The 19,185-nt window shown below is 41.2% G+C and overlaps 1 protein-coding gene across 3 annotated transcripts in view; it reads right to left on the bottom strand.

Annotated features, from left to right (window-relative positions):
• The window catches only part of PACS1 (phosphofurin acidic cluster sorting protein 1), a 37,297-nt gene that overhangs the window by 4,359 nt on the left and 13,753 nt on the right, over positions 1-19,185 (bottom strand). For 2 of the 3 annotated variants that reach the window (XM_032963868.2, XM_032963870.2), the window contains 16 exons: positions 18,976-19,035; positions 18,173-18,336; positions 15,768-15,861; positions 15,223-15,300; positions 14,640-14,761; positions 14,164-14,296; positions 13,194-13,298; positions 12,542-12,648; positions 11,834-11,988; positions 10,766-10,876; positions 9,904-10,006; positions 8,069-8,111; positions 4,495-4,537; positions 3,037-3,175; positions 1,958-2,187; positions 851-964 (listed from right to left, as the gene is read on the bottom strand). In XM_032963868.2, coding sequence (XP_032819759.1) covers positions 851-964; positions 1,958-2,187; positions 3,037-3,175; positions 4,495-4,537; positions 8,069-8,111; positions 9,904-10,006; positions 10,766-10,876; positions 11,834-11,988; positions 12,542-12,648; positions 13,194-13,298; positions 14,164-14,296; positions 14,640-14,761; positions 15,223-15,300; positions 15,768-15,861; positions 18,173-18,336; positions 18,976-19,035 — 1,801 coding nt within the window. The remainder of the gene's footprint in view (positions 1-850; positions 965-1,957; positions 2,188-3,036; positions 3,176-4,494; positions 4,538-8,068; positions 8,112-9,903; positions 10,007-10,765; positions 10,877-11,833; positions 11,989-12,541; positions 12,649-13,193; positions 13,299-14,163; positions 14,297-14,639; positions 14,762-15,222; positions 15,301-15,767; positions 15,862-18,172; positions 18,337-18,975; positions 19,036-19,185) is intronic. The other variant, XM_032963869.2, reaches the window with a different exon arrangement.

Genomic DNA, 19,185 nt, shown 5'->3' with positions numbered 1-19,185 from the left:
CTGGGGAGAGGGAAGATGATCGTAGAAAATAAATGCGGGTGCCATGTCTAAAAGTACAACCCATCGGGAGTGGCTACGGCCGTTTCATGGGTCAACGTGGAGGGGGAGCAGCGTTTAACACCAACTTAATGCGGCTTGGGCTTGCCGACCGAAATACATTTGCCCCGTTTTCAATTAGAAATATAAGTCATAGGATGAACACATTTCCAATATGAACTGTCGCAGCTAGTAGTGCATTAGCCTGTATAAGATGATGCCAGATAACCGTTTAAAGTATCTATCCACAATGGAGAAATAATATGCACTGTAAGTAGCTATTGTTGTAAGGTTGTCATTTCCATAATAAGACATAGCTGGGCTATGTCTTATTATGGAAATGACAACCTTGGTGTTTTTAAGCAGTCATTAGTTGAGAGACTTAAGACCACAAACTTGCTAGAACCCACAGTTTAATAACCAGTGGTTGCCTAAATTCGAACCCAGGATCTTAACCGATGCTGCTCATTACCGAAATTAAATCACTTGCATGAACCGCCTGGCCACTACCCACTATATATGTAAAATTTCAGAGGGTCAAAATATGAAATTTTATGTATGAATACATCTGGTACCACGTAAAAATTATGACTATTGTGTGCAAGGCACAATATATATGATGAAAGATGCACACAATATTTTGCATCCACCATGCCAAGCGTAGTTGGCATGAGCTCCTTTGTAAGGAATTAAAGGAGGTCTCCTGTTGGCTTTCACCACGCTTTGTCGCCCGGTGCCTGGGCCCCTCTAGTCCACTGACCCCAGTGCAGCTGCACCACCTGCACACTTGATATTAAAGACACTGGTTGCCTACCTTTTAACATGGTTTGCTGCTGCTTGGCTGCGCATATGAGGCGGCTGATTCCATCAATCACTTGACTCTTGGACTCTATATCCTTCTCCTTGGGCTTCTTTGTCAGGAATATTCCTGCATTGCCACATGTGAAGATTTGCAATCATTCAGGAGCCGTCGCTGTCACAATCAAGAGCAAGAGAGCTTAAAGGCAATATGTATTGCTGGTGCTTATGGGCAGCAATGAATCACTTATTCACGTCCTACAGAATATTTGCATAATTTAAATGCATGCGATGGCAATGCAACAAAATCAAAAAACCCATTTATCGACTGCGATTAAATTTGAAAAATATAATTAACCAAACAAGTGGAAGTTGTGTAACATTCTTATGCAACCGACATTCTGAAGACACATCGCTACATTATAAGTGAAGAGTCCTCGACACACATTTGAATATATTGAACGAGTCATAAAAGGCTTATTTTAAGCGTTCCTAATTTTAGTTTAATCTTCAGCATGGAGCCAAATATTTAATAAACGTGGTATATACCACGATTTTGCAAGGACTACATCTTCATAAATTTGGGTCAACGACATTCAATGGATTGCTTTTACCCGACATCATAAAACAAATGGGAGGGAAACCATGTTAACCCCTTGTTTGTCATAATTCTCAGTGGACTGAAGGAGTTCTAGGTGATAACAGCTCACAATTTATGGCTGCATGATAATGTTTTATTGTATGGAGAAACGTGTTGCTGTGCTACCAGACAAGACATCACAACTTGAGTGTACTTAAAGTTAGAAATTAAACAAAATATAATGCACAATACAAGATAACCGACATTAATGGATACAATTTCAAACATCCAATGTATACTATTATTATAGACACCTTTGTCTCTCTAGTGCACACAAGACACATTTTAAGGCCGAGTAGACCCTCGGGGAGGTCTATGCCAAGTTCAAATATTTGCCACCGATGTGGGCCATTAGCAGAAGTTGAACTCGGGTTACACCGCGTTTGGAGCGTAATGTGCCAATGGACTCCTCCCGCCACTCCACCACACAAAGTCAAATTAAGTCATTGAACGTCTTAAGGAATCCCAAAAGATTGTGCTCACCCTTCTTGTTCTTCTCCTTGGTGACGACGGTCATGCACATGCTGGCCGTGGCACTCTGTCCCTCCCCGGGCCCCGTGGGCAGCCGGCTGACCTGCAGCGAGCGGAAGTTGCTCTTCAGTGTCGTTTTGCCGCTGCCCTCCTTGCGATCACGCTCACCCTCGCGCCGCCGCTCGGCACCTGCCACCGTCCAGTAATCAACGTGGAGCCCCATGACCTCACCACCCTGCCAGCTGAGAATGGGTGAGAGGCAGATGGAGGCGTGCGGAGGGGATGGGATGGGCATGGTCACGCAGCGAGTTTCAGCGACAGCAGTTATGGGTGACGCACAAGGAGGGGAGTGATGAGACAGAAAGGGTGTAAGACACAACAAAGTAGCAGGTGACCTCGAGAAAATTAACAACAAATTCTATTGCCGAGACCATAATTTTAAATCACAACTTATATGCATATCTGCAAGGAGCCATTTGTTTTTGGGTTACATCTTCCTTTATAAAATGGTGCTCAACATATATATTAGTAAGGTTCATGTGTTGCAATCATGTCAGAGAATGTGCAACGTTACATCACAGCTTGCAAAATGTCACAACGTATGACAAATATCCTTAATTTCATTATTTCGATTATATACATAAATGAGACACATGGCCATTCATTGCACACACAAATAGAGAAGGCTCAGGCACATTTAGGATTATTTGGCTTCACTATTATCAGAATATCAAAAACCAGCATTATACGAGCAGTGTAGCCACAGGAAACTACCGTGTTCGTATTGCACTGCACCCGATTTCAGATCTTGGAAGACAACCAGGGATGAGCCTGGATATTGCTTGAATGAGTGACTATGGATAAAATAGATAGTATAGGCTGCTGTGGAGCTATGTTGTCAGCAACAGCAAATCCCATTGTTGAAATCTACTTCAACGCCTACATATTCACCATCTTCACCAACCGCATTAACCAATGCGGTAGTTTGGTTAAATAACCTCCATGACCCACATTGCGTGAGGAAGGCCTCATCCAGCAGTGGATTGTCACAAAGGGGCTGTGGATGTACACGTAGAACACCCAATGGATACCTGACAGGGGAAGGCCCAACAGACGGAGAGGCTGGGGGTGTCGGGCAGATGTCCTTGGAGCCACCTCCGCCCATGGCGCTTGTAGACGGGGTGGAGGTCAGCGACACGGAAGGGTACAGCAAGGACTCATCCATGTCCGCTGGTCACACAATTAAAATGCGTCACCTTGGTGTGTTCATTGACAAATCGTGATCAATAACTTAAACCTGAGTACCTATTCTAAAACCCTGGAGGAATGGCTACCGAATGATTAGGGGGACACAGATAGGTTCTGTTGATTGGTGGGTGGGGGGGGGAGCATATAAATTCCATCGGCCTTTCCCCATAGAATTACCACTGTAACGGGCTCATTTACATCAATCCGTGTGGTATGGAAATGTGTACGAAACACCAAGAGAAACAGCAACTTTTGAATGTCGCGGGACGTTAGGGCTTGCACTCAAAACGCGTGGTCTTCAAATTTCATACATGCCAAAGCACAATTAATGTAAACTAGTTTTTTTTTAAAATAGAAAGGCACCATAAATAATGGATTAGTAAACTTATATAGGAAATGCATTTATTTCACACAACAAATTGTAATAAAACTGTAAATCACTGAAAGGCGAAAGAGTGCATCTTAAATATAGATTTAAATAATTTGTTCAATCCATCACATATCTTACAGCCATGAAGCAGTCAATTAAATGTCTTTCTTATCAACAATATAGAATATTTAATGGAATACATTACAAAACCTAAAGTAACAGTCCATTTTACATTTAAAATGTAAATGATTAGCTGATGTAAATTAAAATGTGTCGGCAACACGGTTTGTTGTAGCCTAAGGGCCAAAATTGTGCCACTAAAATAAATATATGGACAGCGCCATGAATTTGTACAAAATAAAAAAAAACCTTGAATTGTGGCCAGACTGGCCTGTCACTGAAATGTACGCATCATTGACCCTTCTTGGGCCCCATTACATCAACATTTTCTGTCAGACATAAAAAGCCTCGGCACTATTCTTTATAGAAATGTGGACCATTCACAGAGTACCAACAGACCACTGCAAATTCAATATTTCTATGAAGATCACAACCTTTTATTCTTGACTTATGGGCAGCTATACTGTCACTGAACACAAAGCGGTTTACTGATATATTGGAGTCGTCTCTTGACTTTTTTATGACTGCATTGGTCATTTTAGTGCAGTAATTTTTTTTGTACTGTATACATGTCTTCATTACAAAAGACACGTATCAGAAAGGGCACTCGCATGATAATATAGTTCATTGGATGCATGCAAACATTTGGAATTTAGGTTGCTAAATATTATTTTAAGTCCACTTCAAAATATTCTTTGTAAAAATGAACTAGGAAACATGTCGCGTGGAAAGAAAAACTAAAATAGCAAAATGGGGGCTTATTCTTTGACAAAGCCAACACAGAAATTTACAAGAGAAATGCACACGTTACCAATAGGAGCCGTCATCTGTTCAACCACCCCAACGTTAACAATCTGAAAAATAACAGAAATAATATATTACAAGTGTATATGTTTACCAAGGGCTTCATATTCTTTGGGTCTTTTGGTAAAGTCACATAGATAGGGTCAAAGAAAATGACAAAAAACTACGATGTTTCGATCGCAACACAAGCAGTCATCAGGAAAAGGGGGTTATAGCCTCCAAAGGCAAACTGTTTATGAAGGTTTAAAGATGGGCATAGCCCAAGTGTGTCAGCAGCATGGGCGGGGCAGCTAATGTTGTCAATATAGGGGAAAAACAAGACACCAGCAGTGGGTCTCCACCAATCAAAGGGTCGCCAGGCAAACATTGCACCTCGCTCCACACACCCACACTGCTGACGGTGGAGGTTGCTGCCAAAGGTGATGGTAGTAGTGGGTAATGATGGTGCTGGTGGTGGGCTTCCACCAATAAAGGACTACTGCTAGTGATGATGGTAGTAAGTGGGCAGTGATGTCCTGGTGGTGGGCTCCACCAATTAAAGGGCTACCAGGTCTAAAATGGAAACATTCCAGCCAGTTATGACTTAAACTGGTTGATAATGTCCTTCCAGTGATTGCTGTGTTTGTACCCACCTTCTCGGTTGAAATTGTGTATGTCTGTATATATGGATGGCTTCATGAACAAATCTTTGTTGATAGCCAGCGCATTAAAGCAATGATCAGCCACGGCCGAGGTATTGGTGCTACGGTGTTTCAGATCTGCCTTATGTTCACAGACTCGGTCCGAGACACGCCACTTAGTTTCCCCAATGTAACTACTGCTGCAGACGCAGCTTAGTTTGTAGATGCCGGGGTATTGCATGTCAGGGATCACATCTTTCACAGATGGGATCAGATCATCAATTTTCTGTACTGTGTTAAATCGAACCTGGATCTTGTGTTTGCTCATGATTTTGGAAATATTTTTGGTGACCCCTGCTATGTATGGCAAGGTGATGGTTTTGATTGGGTCCTCAGATGGTTCTTTCCCAACGGTTGGGGTAATAGCTTTACACATTGTGTAGTCTGAATATCCATTCGTCTTGAGAGTTTGGTGTACGTGTTCCAGTTCACTGGCTCGGTGATGGTTGGAAATACATCGAGCTCTGATGAGGGGATTCTTCTGGGATGGATGGTGGTGGGGAGTCAGGTTTTAGGTAGACATCCATACGAGTTACTTTCCTGTAAACAATGGCCCATTGAGCCATTTGGTCCCTTTTCAATTAAAACATCCAAGAATGGTAGCTTGCAATCTTTTTCTACCTCCATGGTGAATTTGATGGCTGGATGTATGGAATTGATGTGGTTGAGGAATTGGTTCAGAGTTGGTCGGCCATACAGCGAGGGAAAAAAGTATTTGATCCCCTGCTGATTTTGTACGTTTGCCCACTGACAAAGAAATGATCAGTCTATACTTTTAATGGTAGGTTTATTTGAACAGTGAGACAGAATAACAAAAAAATCCAGAAAAACGCATGTCAAAAATGTTATAAATTGATTTGCATTTATTGAGGGAAATAAGTATTTGACCCCCTCTCAATCAGAAATATTTCTGGCTCCCAGGTGTCTTCTATACAGGTAACGAGCTGAGATTAGGAGCACTCTTAAAGGGAGTGCTCCTAATCTCAGCTTGTTACCTGTATAAAAGACACCTGTCCACAGAAGCAATCAATCAATCAGATTCCAAACTCTCCACCATGGCCAAGACCAAAGAGCTCTCCAAGGATGTCAGGGACAAGATTGTAGACCTACACAAGGCTGGAATGGGCTACAAGACCATTGTCAAGCAGCTTGGTGAGAAGGTGACAACAGTTGGTGTGATTATTCGCAAATGGAAGAAACACAAAAGAACTGTCAATCTCCCTCGGCCTGGGGCTCCATGCAAGATCTCACCTCGTGGAGTTGCAATGATCATGAGAACGGTGAGGAATCAGCCCAGAACTACACGGGAGGATCTTGTCAATGATCTCAAGGCAGCAGGGACCATAGTCACCAAGAAAACAATTGGTAACACACTACGCCGTGAAGGACTGAAATCCTGCAGCGCCCGCAAGGTCCCCCTGCTCAAGAAAGCGCATACATGCCCGTCTGAAGTTTGCCAATGAACATCTGAATGATTCAGGACAACTGGGTGAAAGTATTGTGGCCAGATGAGACCAAAATGGAGCTCTTTGGCATCAACTCAACTCGCTGTGTTTGGAGGAGGAAGAATGCTGCCTATGACCCCAAGAATATCATCCCCACCGTTAAACATGGAGGTGGAAACATTATGCTTTGGGGGTGTTTTTTTGCTAAGGGGACAGGACAACTTCACCGCATCAAAGGGACGATGGACGGGGTCATGTACCGTCAAATTTTGGGTGAGAACCTCCTTCCCTCAGCCAAGGCATTGAAAATGGGTCATGGATGGGTATTCCAGCATGACAATGACCCAAAACACATGGCCAAGGCAACAAAGGAGTGGCTCAAGAAGAAGCACATTAAGGTCCTGGAGTGGCCTAGCCAGTCTCCAGACCTTAATCCCATAGAAAATCTGTGGAGGGAGCTGAAGGTTCGAGTTGTCAAACATCAGCCTCGAAACCTTAATGACTTGGTGAAGATCTGCAAAGAGGAGTGGGACAAAATCCCTCCTGAGATGTGTGCAAACCTGGTGGCCAACTACAAGAAACGTCTGACCTCTGTGATTGCCAACAAGGGTTTTGCCACCAAGTACCAAGTCATGTTTTGCAGGAGGGGTCAAATACTTATTTCCCTCATTAAAATGCAAATCAATTTATAACATTTTTGACATGCGTTTTTCTGGATTTTCTTGTTGTTATCCTGTCTCTCACTGTTCAAATAAACCTACCATTAAAATTATAGACTGATCATTTCTTTGTCAGTGGGCAAACGTACAAATCAGCAGGGGATCAAATACTTTTTTCCCCTCACTGTATGGCCAGATGACGAATGTGTCATCTTCGTACCTCTTCCACAAGGACGGACGTACAGTGGATACCTGGATGGCGTCTGTCTCAACATTTTCCGTGAAAACATTGGCTACAACCGGAGATAAGGGAGAACCCATTAGGGTACCTTCAACTTGTTTGTAGGATGTTCCATTCCAGGTGGAGTAAGTGTTGGTGAGGCAGTGTCTAACCAGGGCCGGTACATCAGCATGCAGTCCTTGTTGGACCAAATCTTAAATTGATTCCAAACTACGACGTTTGATTGGTGGAGACCCACTGCCGGCGTTGTTGTTTTCCCCTACATTAATATTAGCTGCCCCGCCCAATCTGCTGACACACTTGGGCTACGCCCATCTTTAAACCTTGAAAAACAGTTTGCCTTTAGAGGCCAACCCCCTTTCATGATGAAGACTGCTTGCGTTGCGATCGAAACGTCGTAGTTTTTGTTATTTACTTTGAACCTATCTATGCGATTTTAACCGAAAGACCCAAAGAATATTAATTCCTGCAGTCACGAAAGCTTTAAGTCAAGAATTACCAAGGGCCTCAACAATAAAAAATGTAACAACGTAAACATGCGCATACATTTACTTACGCTGATGAAGGGAATAAACTTCTGACAAGACTCCTCTTCAAGTCTGTTTTAAGAAAGGGATGTTTATAGATTAACACTTTGTCATCATGAATGATCAAAACACGGAAGTAAGCTTTAATAATTTAAGAGTCAAATTGCATCATGACAACAATGTGTCACAGTAACTTTAAAAATGAAAATTATACTATTTCTGGCGAATCTATATTCAATATTGACTGCTGCTGCTATGCTTTACAACTGACAAACTAATATAGCAAAACAAGCCACATTTAAATTAGAAAACAATGCCACAATAGATGCAGTGTAACTCAAACTGGTTTTATTTAGCACATGGATAAATAGTTTTTGTTTTGTAATCTGGGTGTTATATCTTACTACCTCACTCATTGCTCACATTAACTATCTTTTAATATTGGCACCATACTTCATTCGGTTTCTTTTGTGGAGATGTTTGCAGGGAAGTCCTCTAAAAAGGGATGTCAAATATTCTTGGAGGCTTTGTCAACAAAAGCACAATAATATAAGATGTTTGATTTGTGGAGTAGGTTGTGGAAAAAGTATATGCAAAAAAATAACTTAATGAGAAACTGTGAATTTGTGAGATTCTGTACTACTGACACTACATTTAGATAACCATTTTACTCTACACAAAAAGGGAATAGAATTCTCGACTTGAAAAAAATCTAACTTTATTTTCGCACAATCGCTGGGGTGTGATACAGCTGACATTTACCAAGTGAGTAATAGTGTGGCCCAATAATAGGAAAATAACAAGAATCCCTACATCCTGAAACAGGCCATGGCAGGAAATAAGTGGGTTTTTTTACAGGTTGGCTTCACACTTGGCGTGATGCCAAAACGTTTTCCTGGCATAATCTTAACTCATTCTATGGAAAACCATTTTCTGAACGCGATTCACAAGTATCTAATTTGGCACAAATATAGATTTTTTTTTTTTACGAAGGTGCTGCAACAACTGATAATAGTCAGTGCTTTGGGAAATTATAACTTCCTCCTCCTTTTGAATCAGTGGAGGAGGGACACAAACTTGAGAGTTACTTGTTGATGTCACTGCTAACTCCTGATGTGAGAAAACACTCAAACTGGTGACAATGACACAAGTGCTCCGCCGGCATGTGTGGGCATGCAAATCCGTAGCATTTAAAAATTGCAAGGACTGCATATGCCAACTCTCTAGGGGGGTTTTGGACAACCGCTGTGTTCAGTGCTACCGCCTCATGTCCCTGCAGGCAATGGGCTGTACGTTTCCACTTGACAAAAGGGAGAGGAAGGCTCAAACGCGCAATTGTGCATCAGAGCGGAAGGTGCCAGACAAGCATCAAACATGGCCAAAGATCGGGGGGCATCAGGGGGAAACCTAAATGGTGCTGCTGCATAGACACAGATTTTGATTTACAAACAGAATAACACAATTTGCTAAATCGTGGCAAAGGATAATGTAAAGCTGAAAACGGAAACAACTATGTGTCCTTATAGGATTACATTTGAGGTAGAGAAACCTTACTTGAGGTCTCTTCTAAAGAACCCGTCTCAAAGCAGGATTGCCTAGTGTTAACCGACTAAATTATTTTGTAACTTCTACAGTAGAAATCTTCACACACGTTTCTAAGCAGCTATTCATGGTAATTTCAATGGTTGTTGCAGAACAAGACTAACGTACATTTTTAGGGATGGATTTTCCATTTTTATCACGTAAATAGGATTAAAAACATTAAATCACTGCAAAATGAAAATAAATGAAATCTGCGATTGCATTGAAGAAGTGGATTTACAACTAAAAGAAAATGCGTCGTAATGAGATTTCATCGGATTACCCCTTTTGTTTGTAGGTCAGCATGGCTTCTGCTATGGGCAACGGGTGAGTCACATTTGCCCCGGAAACATAACCAACGATGCGAGTTGTAACATCAAGTAAATCTGTAAGAGAATTAGAAAACATTACAATAATATAATTCTTGCAGCTCTGTTATACAAATGAAAACGTTCCAGTCAGCCAACAATATCACGTAAAGAAAAAAACACATTACTTCATTATTTGTGACAACAAATTTCTGAGGAAACAGTAAAGGGGGCTGTTGACAGCAAGATGAAAAGGAGTAAAATGAGTAAGGGAATACGAGTACACATGAATCAATTCACTTGTGAATCATTAGCTTCAAAAAAAAATTATTCTTCTATAGCCTCAAATGATTGGCTTGTGTGTATTTCAAATTTAAGTTTGCAAACACACCTTGGGAAAACTTCAAAGCACATATTCAAAGGGTATTTATTTATTTCACAATAATTGGCAATTTAAATAGTAAAAGATAAGGGATATATATAAAACAGGTCCTTGTAGGAATAACCTCGACTTTAAAGGATGAAACAAGAGTGTATTGTGGCAAATATTTAGTTAAGCTGTGTTTCAGGCTGTCCCACACACGTTTGAGGCTTCATAAATTAGAAACAACATACTGTATATATGAAAAGAACATAAAGTGACTTCATACACACTCTTAACATCACTCAAGTGATCCTGTGAACATGAACAGTAACCACATCATTTATGTTGCTGGTGTGCTACTACTCAATCCAAGTACGTTTTTGGGTTGAAGCTTCCTTTAAAAAGCATAGGATGGTATCTGCTTCTTAAAACATGCAAAGCCCTAGAGCTGTTGAATGTACATTACAACTGACCTGTCGTGGGAGGCTCCGGATGGGTGAACATTTCCTGCCACACAGGGTCCAGGAACACACCCCCGTACTTGCTGTCCAGAGAGGCGAGGTACTTAGCCAAGCCGTGGCAGCCTACGCAGGGAGGCACACCCACAAATCAGTGAGATTCATCACAATGGTATGCAGTGCTACTGGCTAACATTACACTACAGTAAATAAATGCAAGTGGGAACAGTGGTAGTTAATCCCCCGTGGCCACCATGAAGGTTATTGATATCACACCCCTTATTTAATGCCCGAGACTGGAAGACATTTTCACAATTCTAGCAACTGACTGATGATGCTGGTTTTAACTCGGTGAAACGTTGTGCCCAATTGTTAAATGGTGTGAGAGAATGCTCTCAAACCCTAGTGTGAAAAAAACTTTATTGGCTGGCTGCGTTGGGTGCAGGAAGGTATGCGACACATTTTTTGTAATTGTAAAATCGTAATTTTGTAAAATCGTAATTGATTTTTGCGACACACGCAAAAATCAATTACGAATCAACGTGTTAAAAGTTATTGATGTCATTATCATCATGTAAGTAGCACATGTATATTAAGTATTCAGGGCGCTCACCTACGTATGACCCATTGACACAAAAAAAATCATCGCATGTTCAAATGACAGATACAGAAGAGGGGTAAGCTACCAATCAGCACACTTGCCTAGACACGTAAAAATGTGACCAATATGCAAGTTATGATACATTACAGACTTAGAAAGTGCTGCTGCCTACTGCAATTTGCACATCAAACATGTTCATTTTATAACCAAGCATAATAAATGAAACTGTACACCTAATACACATACATGTTTGGCGAAAAAATTATAAAGGCTCAGATTTTATAAAGCTTTCACATAGTGCAGCAAATGCAGTTGGAAATGAAGTCTTCTCATGTAGCCTACCCAGGTCACACGTTAGATTTGCTGATGACAAAACTCGAGAAAATACGGTCTCGGCCATTTTAAAAATACATAAAACTCATATGTCAACAAAACCTTACAAAAACCAACACAACCACCCCAGAGCCTCACACATAATTTACCAAGTGGGATTATGAGAAACCGCAAGAATCCGAGCCAGTCGGAGGTCTTCTGAGAGAGCTGGTCAACAAAGCAGCGGAGCACGGCGTGGAGGTGGCTCAGATCACCAACCACCGCCACGCGTATGGGCTCTGGTGTCTGCGGGTTTGAGTTGCAACTACGTTCACACCACCAGGAGCGGGAAAGGGAAACGGTTGAGACGTGTACTCACTACAAGCAAAGTGGGCAAGCCGTGCCAACATAAATAGGTAAGTTAGCTGTGACGGTATAACTAGGCATGCAAAGATTCACATTTCTCCCCCGCCCCCCCACAATGTCACAATTAAATTATCTCGTTAATATTGTCCTGTTCATACTGGGCCTTGCGTTGTGTATTGTACGTTGTATCTCATCTATTCCATTACACTTGTATTGTCATTCAACTAGACAATTATCTGTAAAAAAAAATAGTGTAAAAGCATGTCTATCATAATCAATGCTACTAATGTTCACTTTAAAAAATATAGAATCTGGGTAAAGATGACCCATGTAGCAAAACAAGCATGTATATTTAAGATCTACAATAGAAAGAACACACTTCATCTACGAAATGCACTGGTACAGCAGTCACAGCATCAGTAGCTGAAAGGATTAAACAATAAAATGAAGACACAAATTCTACCACTTTTTCTCAGATGTTCAAGCATAAGCAAGGATCTACGGCCACTCACAATCGCTGTATCCTGGAGACGAGAGACACAAACACGGCCTGCACGTCGGCCAGGGAGGCTGTGCACACTACTGGCTGGTTGTCCTTTTGAAGCAGGGACGACACGTACTGGTGTATGGGAGTAGAGACAGAGAAACTATTACAACAGGATAAGCTGCATATCTGGTTTACCAGAAAAGAACGCAATGTTTTTTTTCCCCCCACCACAAAACAGATACAGTAATTAAAATAGTGTCTATTATTTTAACTATACAATTACAAATGAAGTTTCACATTTGCTTCCAAAATGATCTGGTGTACTTCTAGCCGTTCATTGTTACAACTTTCTATTGGTCCCTTATCATGTTCCTTAAGTATCAGGTTTCATCCTCTTTACGCTTCACTTGAAAGGATGAATAAACAATGGCACAAAAAGGAGACTGTGCTTCCATTAAAACCCAAAGCAAACTTCAAAACAAATACCTTGGGCTTTTCTGCAAGCACACAAATATTCTATTAGGCAACCTAAAGCAAAAAAGGTCATTTATTTTAATCTTGAAAAAATATATATAACAAGAAGCAATGGCTACACCGGACTCAGTGTTTACTGTATAGACTGGATTGGATGTATGTCGAATGTGTAATCGGGACCAGAAAGGAAAATCACTGGTTACCTGTCCCTGCCAGTCAGCCGTGTTAATGAGCATCACACTCTCTGGTAGCTGGTCTTCCGTACCAAGGATTCGGTTTAGTTGCTCATATACCGACCGCTGGGGGGTCTGTCAACAGAGCATTACAAACCACCTCGAATCAAATATTGCACACAGCTTTAACTTCTAAGCCTTGTCGATTTGATCCACAAAACCCACAATTACATGGACTGCGGTATTGTACCAAGTTAGAATCAGAATCTTTATTTACACTGTAGGAATCCGATAAACGATAAAGCTCAGAGCTATTTAAGTCTGAAACAGGATTTTTCCACAACCCTGGGTGTCACCCGATGAGGCTGATTTTAATTACTGTCGAAACGTCGTCTTACTCGAATTGTAAATGCTGTAGGTTTACTCTCCAACACATCGGTGTGCTGAACTAGTAACGGAAAGGCATGTTTTGTTTCCGTGACAAACCTTACTATCGACTGTGCCAGGTGTTTGCGGGTTTAACAACAAATTTATATTTACACGATCTAACCCAAAAAAACACCCTCTATTATGGATAATATTGCTCACAAAAGCCTACATGTTAAACAGAGTTATAAAGCTCTTTTTCACAAAATGTCCAGAAGTTACATAAAGCATCAATGCCACTAAAATCCTCCGTGATCAAATTACGTTCTTGGTGTAACAAGTGGAGAGTCTGGGCTCAATCATGAATGAAAGCACAACAAAAATCATAATATCCATTTTTGTTACATGGAATTCATAAAATTCCAACTGAGAACTACACGATTAGTTTGTCATTAAATGCATAAATGCACACCATTCATGGATGACGCACTCACATCTTGAAGGATGGTCAAACAACCCCCCCCCATGACAAACACAGCATGGAAAGGCTTTTAAAGTCAGTAGCCTCATGAGAAAAGGCTGATAAACAAAAGCCAATAATTCGTTTTTTAATCCAAGTCAACCAGGTGCCTGCCTGCATGAGTTGGGGGTCGGGGCTCTGATCGTTGTCCAGGCTGCTCGCGCGGACACTTTGCAGCCGAGAGCTTGATCGTTCCCGCAATGACGAGCTCCGTCCCTTGCGCAGCGACGCCCTCACCTCCACTCTACTGCACAGAATCCAGAGAGAAGCTGTGTGAGTGAAATGTGCTGGCATGCATAGACTGCAGGTGGAAATCAACTTCATCAGACATTCGGTCATGTTTTATTTGAATCCAATGGCCCTTTGTTTCTCGAGTGGGTTTTAAGGGCACGTCAGTATGGGTGGATACCAGGCTGAATTTCAGCTGGCTCTGTCTGGGTCACCGATACGCGAGATATATATTCCTCACCCAGCTCACTACATCTAGTATACCCTCTCACTGTGGTTGTGGATGCTAGCCATGTGTCATTTACCAGTCTATCAGTGACTCAGAAAATATTTCAATCATTACATCTGTACTATTCATGCACCTGGGAGAAGTGATGATCTGGGACTCGGTGCGGCTCATCTTGCCACGGGGAGGAAGCCTTTCCAGCAGGGCTTCCACTCGACCCGACTCCGAGCCTGGGCTTGTGTCCGTCTCTCTCAGCTCCTGGTCAGGCACAGTGGAGGGAGAACAAAAGCAATTGTCCACAATTCATGCATAACTTGCACAAATGCAATCTAACTTCAAGGGAATAGTTTAATTTAGAATTGTGCTGGTAAGACTCAAAAGTGAAGATTAACGAATGTCACTGGGCCTCAAAAGTAAATGTGCATCTTTATCATTAGCTGTAAGTTAAAGCACGAAAAAACTTCATTGGCTATTTTCCTGGAGGCGCAGTCCAGCTTAAATGTGATAGAAAATAATGAGCACTGCCTCTGGAAGGCTATATATAAGACAAATGTGTTTTGGGACAAGTGCCCAAAGGTATTAAGTGGTGGATAAAACAAATTGTCCTACTAAATATTCCCATTTTGTACTAGTGAATGCCATAAATCTAAAAGAAAACCAACAATACGCAAAATAAATGTTCAGTTTGTTGATAAAACAACGCTTTTAAGAGGACCCACCTGCGGGCATTCATCTGTGCTTGTGTCGGAGGTGAACCTTTTCCTCTCAAGAACCAACAATTTATCTGGGCTTTCCACCTGCAGCAAGATATGAAAAGCTGCCGTTTATGCCAAACATTGATTTTAAAACTCTAAAAAAATTCCACTAAGAGAATTAACAATCTATTGAATATTAGCTTCAAAAGTACTCATGTGAAAAACGGAAGCAAGCAACGAGATAACGTTCATCAAGAATGAAAAGTAATGTCTTCATTTTTATTTTACATTTTATATCCTAGGACGTTTCCCAAGTTCCTTTTCAATTACAACTCTTGTTAACCCATATATATATTTATGCACGATGTCCATGTATATCCAGTAGGCATTTAGAGCTGCCCAAGCACAACTGTGGAAAACAAATAATATTTCATTTTTCTCAAGACGATTATGATCAATGTGGGATTGATGTACTTCTTTCCCATATCGACACTACTTTTATCCTTTTATGCTCATTATTAAAATGTTACACCAACAACTATATTGAAATTGAGAGGATGATTCCTAACCTGGCATGCGACTTCCCTGGGCTGGCTCTTCATACTTTTGATGCTGGCAATTTCAGTCTGAGAGCTTGAGTTAGAGACCTCTTGAAAGAATGGCCTGAAAATGTTTAACACATTTGAATGTATTTAATGGTGATATAAAGGATTCACTCCCTGCACAAGTCATTAAATTGTTACAGTTGAAAGTTACATTTTTTCATAATTTTTTGGCAGTACACATATAATCTAGTGGAATGAATCTAAATAACCTATATTGCATAAAAAAATCGCACCTCCGATTAGCACGTTGGCTACGTACGGTGCGACAGAAGTTCATAAAAATGCAAGTAATTCCCTCTTACACACAACTGCGTGCAACGAGTGTAAGTATTAATAGTGCACAATGAATGATTACATCTAAAGTATTTAACCAACTGCCAATATGTGGCAGAGGCCACAGTGTTCTAAACATTGAAACACTTGAGGCAATACAGATCACCACCTTTTTGAAAACCTGCATTACTTTTGTAGTGGTTTCCACAGGAGGCACACACTTGAACTTGGAGGCAACACGTTTATTCTACAACCCAATAAGGTAACGACATAAACGCACAACAGTTAACTAGACCCCAAAAGGGTAACTACATAACCGGGTCAGGTCAGTAACGTACTGCCTGACCCACGATGCCGAACGTGACGACCGAAGATCGAGGAGACGTAGCATGGCGGGTTGATTCCAGAAGACAGGGGCGATCGCTCTCGGGACCTCCCTTTTATGCTCCCGAGCGTGGCCTCGCTCCGCCTTCGACCAAACCCTCTATTCTGGATCTTACCAGAAGGTTCTTGACCGAGCATCACATGTCCCTCAAGCCACCCTTTGGGCCCCCTCGCTACCCTGTCCCGGTCACGTGCCCTCTCAGGTTCATCCAGACTTTCACATCCCTACTTGCCCTCTCTCTGACCATCACCATAACCCTGCCCTTTAGGGCCCACTTCCATGCCATACCTACTCTGGTGCCAGAGAGAGGCCCAAGCCGCACAGTTCCACTAATGTGACAGTAGCTGGCGTTATATGCCATAGTGACTCCATTTACATCACTACACTTTAAAAATTTCCACTTAAACTACATAGTGGAGAGAATACCACCTTCTTATTGTAGGCACATACATAGTTGCCTTATGCGCCACTCACACTTTTATGAAAATCACTTTAGAATTTTGCCAAATCGTTTTAAACTTTTGCCAAAAATCTGATTAAAAAGGAAAAAAATCACAAACGTGAATTCTCCTTTTCATTTTCAGTTACACAAGTTCTCTGGAATATCTGTGGATGGATTATCCAAGTTGCGGACCATTTCGATATTTATAACATCATTCGCGGGCCATACAAAATTATCAATTTAAAAATTTTCCTGTTATATTTGGTCAAACATTTAATTAATTCACTCCTAATGTGATGGCTGGAACTGCTTCTCTTTGGCGAGGCGTGTGATGTTAGCTGGTATTGATGATGTTAGCTGGTATTGGTGATGTTAGCTGGTATTGATGATGTTGCTACTCGCAACTGCTTTTCCAGGTTTGCTCCTAGATTTATTGAATTTCGAGTCCTGCCTGCGGTTGCCTTGGCAGGGCCAGACCAAATGATTTTGCGGGCCGTATGAGGCCCGCGGGCCGGACGTTGCCCACCCCTGGCTTAGGGCATCAGTGACTGAGCCCATGTAAATGCAACATAGCAAGTCAACCGATTACTTTAAGAATCAAGAACAGATGGCACATTCTACTTTTGTACCCCTATTATACATGTCAACTAAAATATGTCTTTAAATAATGCAATTAATGTTTTGCATTATTCATGTTTTCGTTTTATCTGGGATACCCTTCACCTCTCATTACTCTGGGTAATCAAAAGGTGTTCGTACTTTACAAAATGTTTTGTCGTGCTCCTGTTTGTTATTAATACAGTCTGGTGGTAATGTCACCTTATTATTGTGTACATATACATATACAGTTGCCTCTGGGTCATATTCCCATGTCCCAAGCCACATTTGTTGCTGCAAATTGATTTTAAAATGTAGATTTTGTTTGTGCGCCGTTTTATATTTATTGTGTAACCATGGTTGTTGCTACGATTATATTTGCTTAATTGCTGTACTTTGTATTTATGTTATTGTTTTTGTCATTTTGGTGACAGGTCACTCTTCCAAATGGAGGCAATCCATGACACGCAAGTCCTCATCTGGTTAAACAAAATAACTTGAAAACTTTACGAAACGGCCAAAACATATCGCCATGGCATTTTGCCCAATTTCTGGTATTTAAATATCAAGATGATTTTGCCAAGAAATCCGATAAAAACGAACACTCATACTTGTTAAATCAGCCTGTGTTTTCAGTGATGGTAGGTTATAGGCGCTTCACTTTGGTCTCACTTGAGCGTTGGTTTTGGTGCACTGACGACGCTCTCATTGTCATCCATATCAGGACCACTGTCACTCGGGTTGTCGAGCTCCAAGCTGTCATAGAGCAAGTTGAGGTCCTCCTCCTCCTCCATCTCACGGGTCTGGTCTCCCGGATCTTGCTCAAGGTCCAGGTTCTACGATGACAATGCATGACCTTCAAACCTATGGCAACATTGGCCCCAATATATGTCTACTAGCGGGACGTACCCGGAAAAGGACAATGATGTAATGCTTTCTACACTTTGCACAACAGATATGTAACAATTCATCGATTAAAATCGATTCTTACACTGATACATGCATTAATTGGACATGTACGGTATTATTTTTCATATAATTGAAATATTACGCGCATTTTTATTTTAGGCTAATATCACCAATGAGACAGAATAATAGAGTACACATTAGACAAATCGCGACATTTCATTGAATCAGAGGAGGTTAACCAGTATAATCAAAGTGCAGATCAACCACACCCCTTTTAAATTTTGATTTAAAGCTTTCGTTACTGCAGGGATTCATATTCTTGAAAGAACCAAGAATATACACACGCCCCTTTTGTGTCTATTTCGCCAACAATTTTTTTTAAATGTTTGATCTTGCAATAGTAACGAGTAAGAAAAAAAAACTTGCACCATTTACTTTCCCCAAAGAGAAATAATAAGTCTGCAAATGTTAACAGAAAAAGTAAGCCGTTATATACCACCGCATTAAAAACACACACACCTGTGGTACATTATGAGAATTATTTGCATTCTACATCACTAACTTACCTCATCCATCACACGGAATCGCTTGAGTAGTGCCACCACTTTTTGTTTCAGGTTCGGTTGCTGCAAGTCAAGCGAGTACACGTGCTGATCAGATTAAATGCACTCCTGAAACCAGAATGTCTTAAAAAGTGAACATCTTTCAGATTAAATTGTACTAAAGTAAAAAAAAATGTTGCCACACTTGTATCCAAGGGGTTTCAAGACCCTATG

This window comes from Petromyzon marinus, chromosome 31, assembly GCF_048934315.1.
Source record: "Petromyzon marinus isolate PM22_M1 ecotype Great Lakes invasive population chromosome 31, UKy_Petmar_22M1.pri1.0, whole genome shotgun sequence".
NCBI lineage: Eukaryota > Metazoa > Chordata > Hyperoartia > Petromyzontiformes > Petromyzontidae > Petromyzon > Petromyzon marinus.
This window is presented reverse-complemented; position numbering and strand designations above follow the sequence as displayed.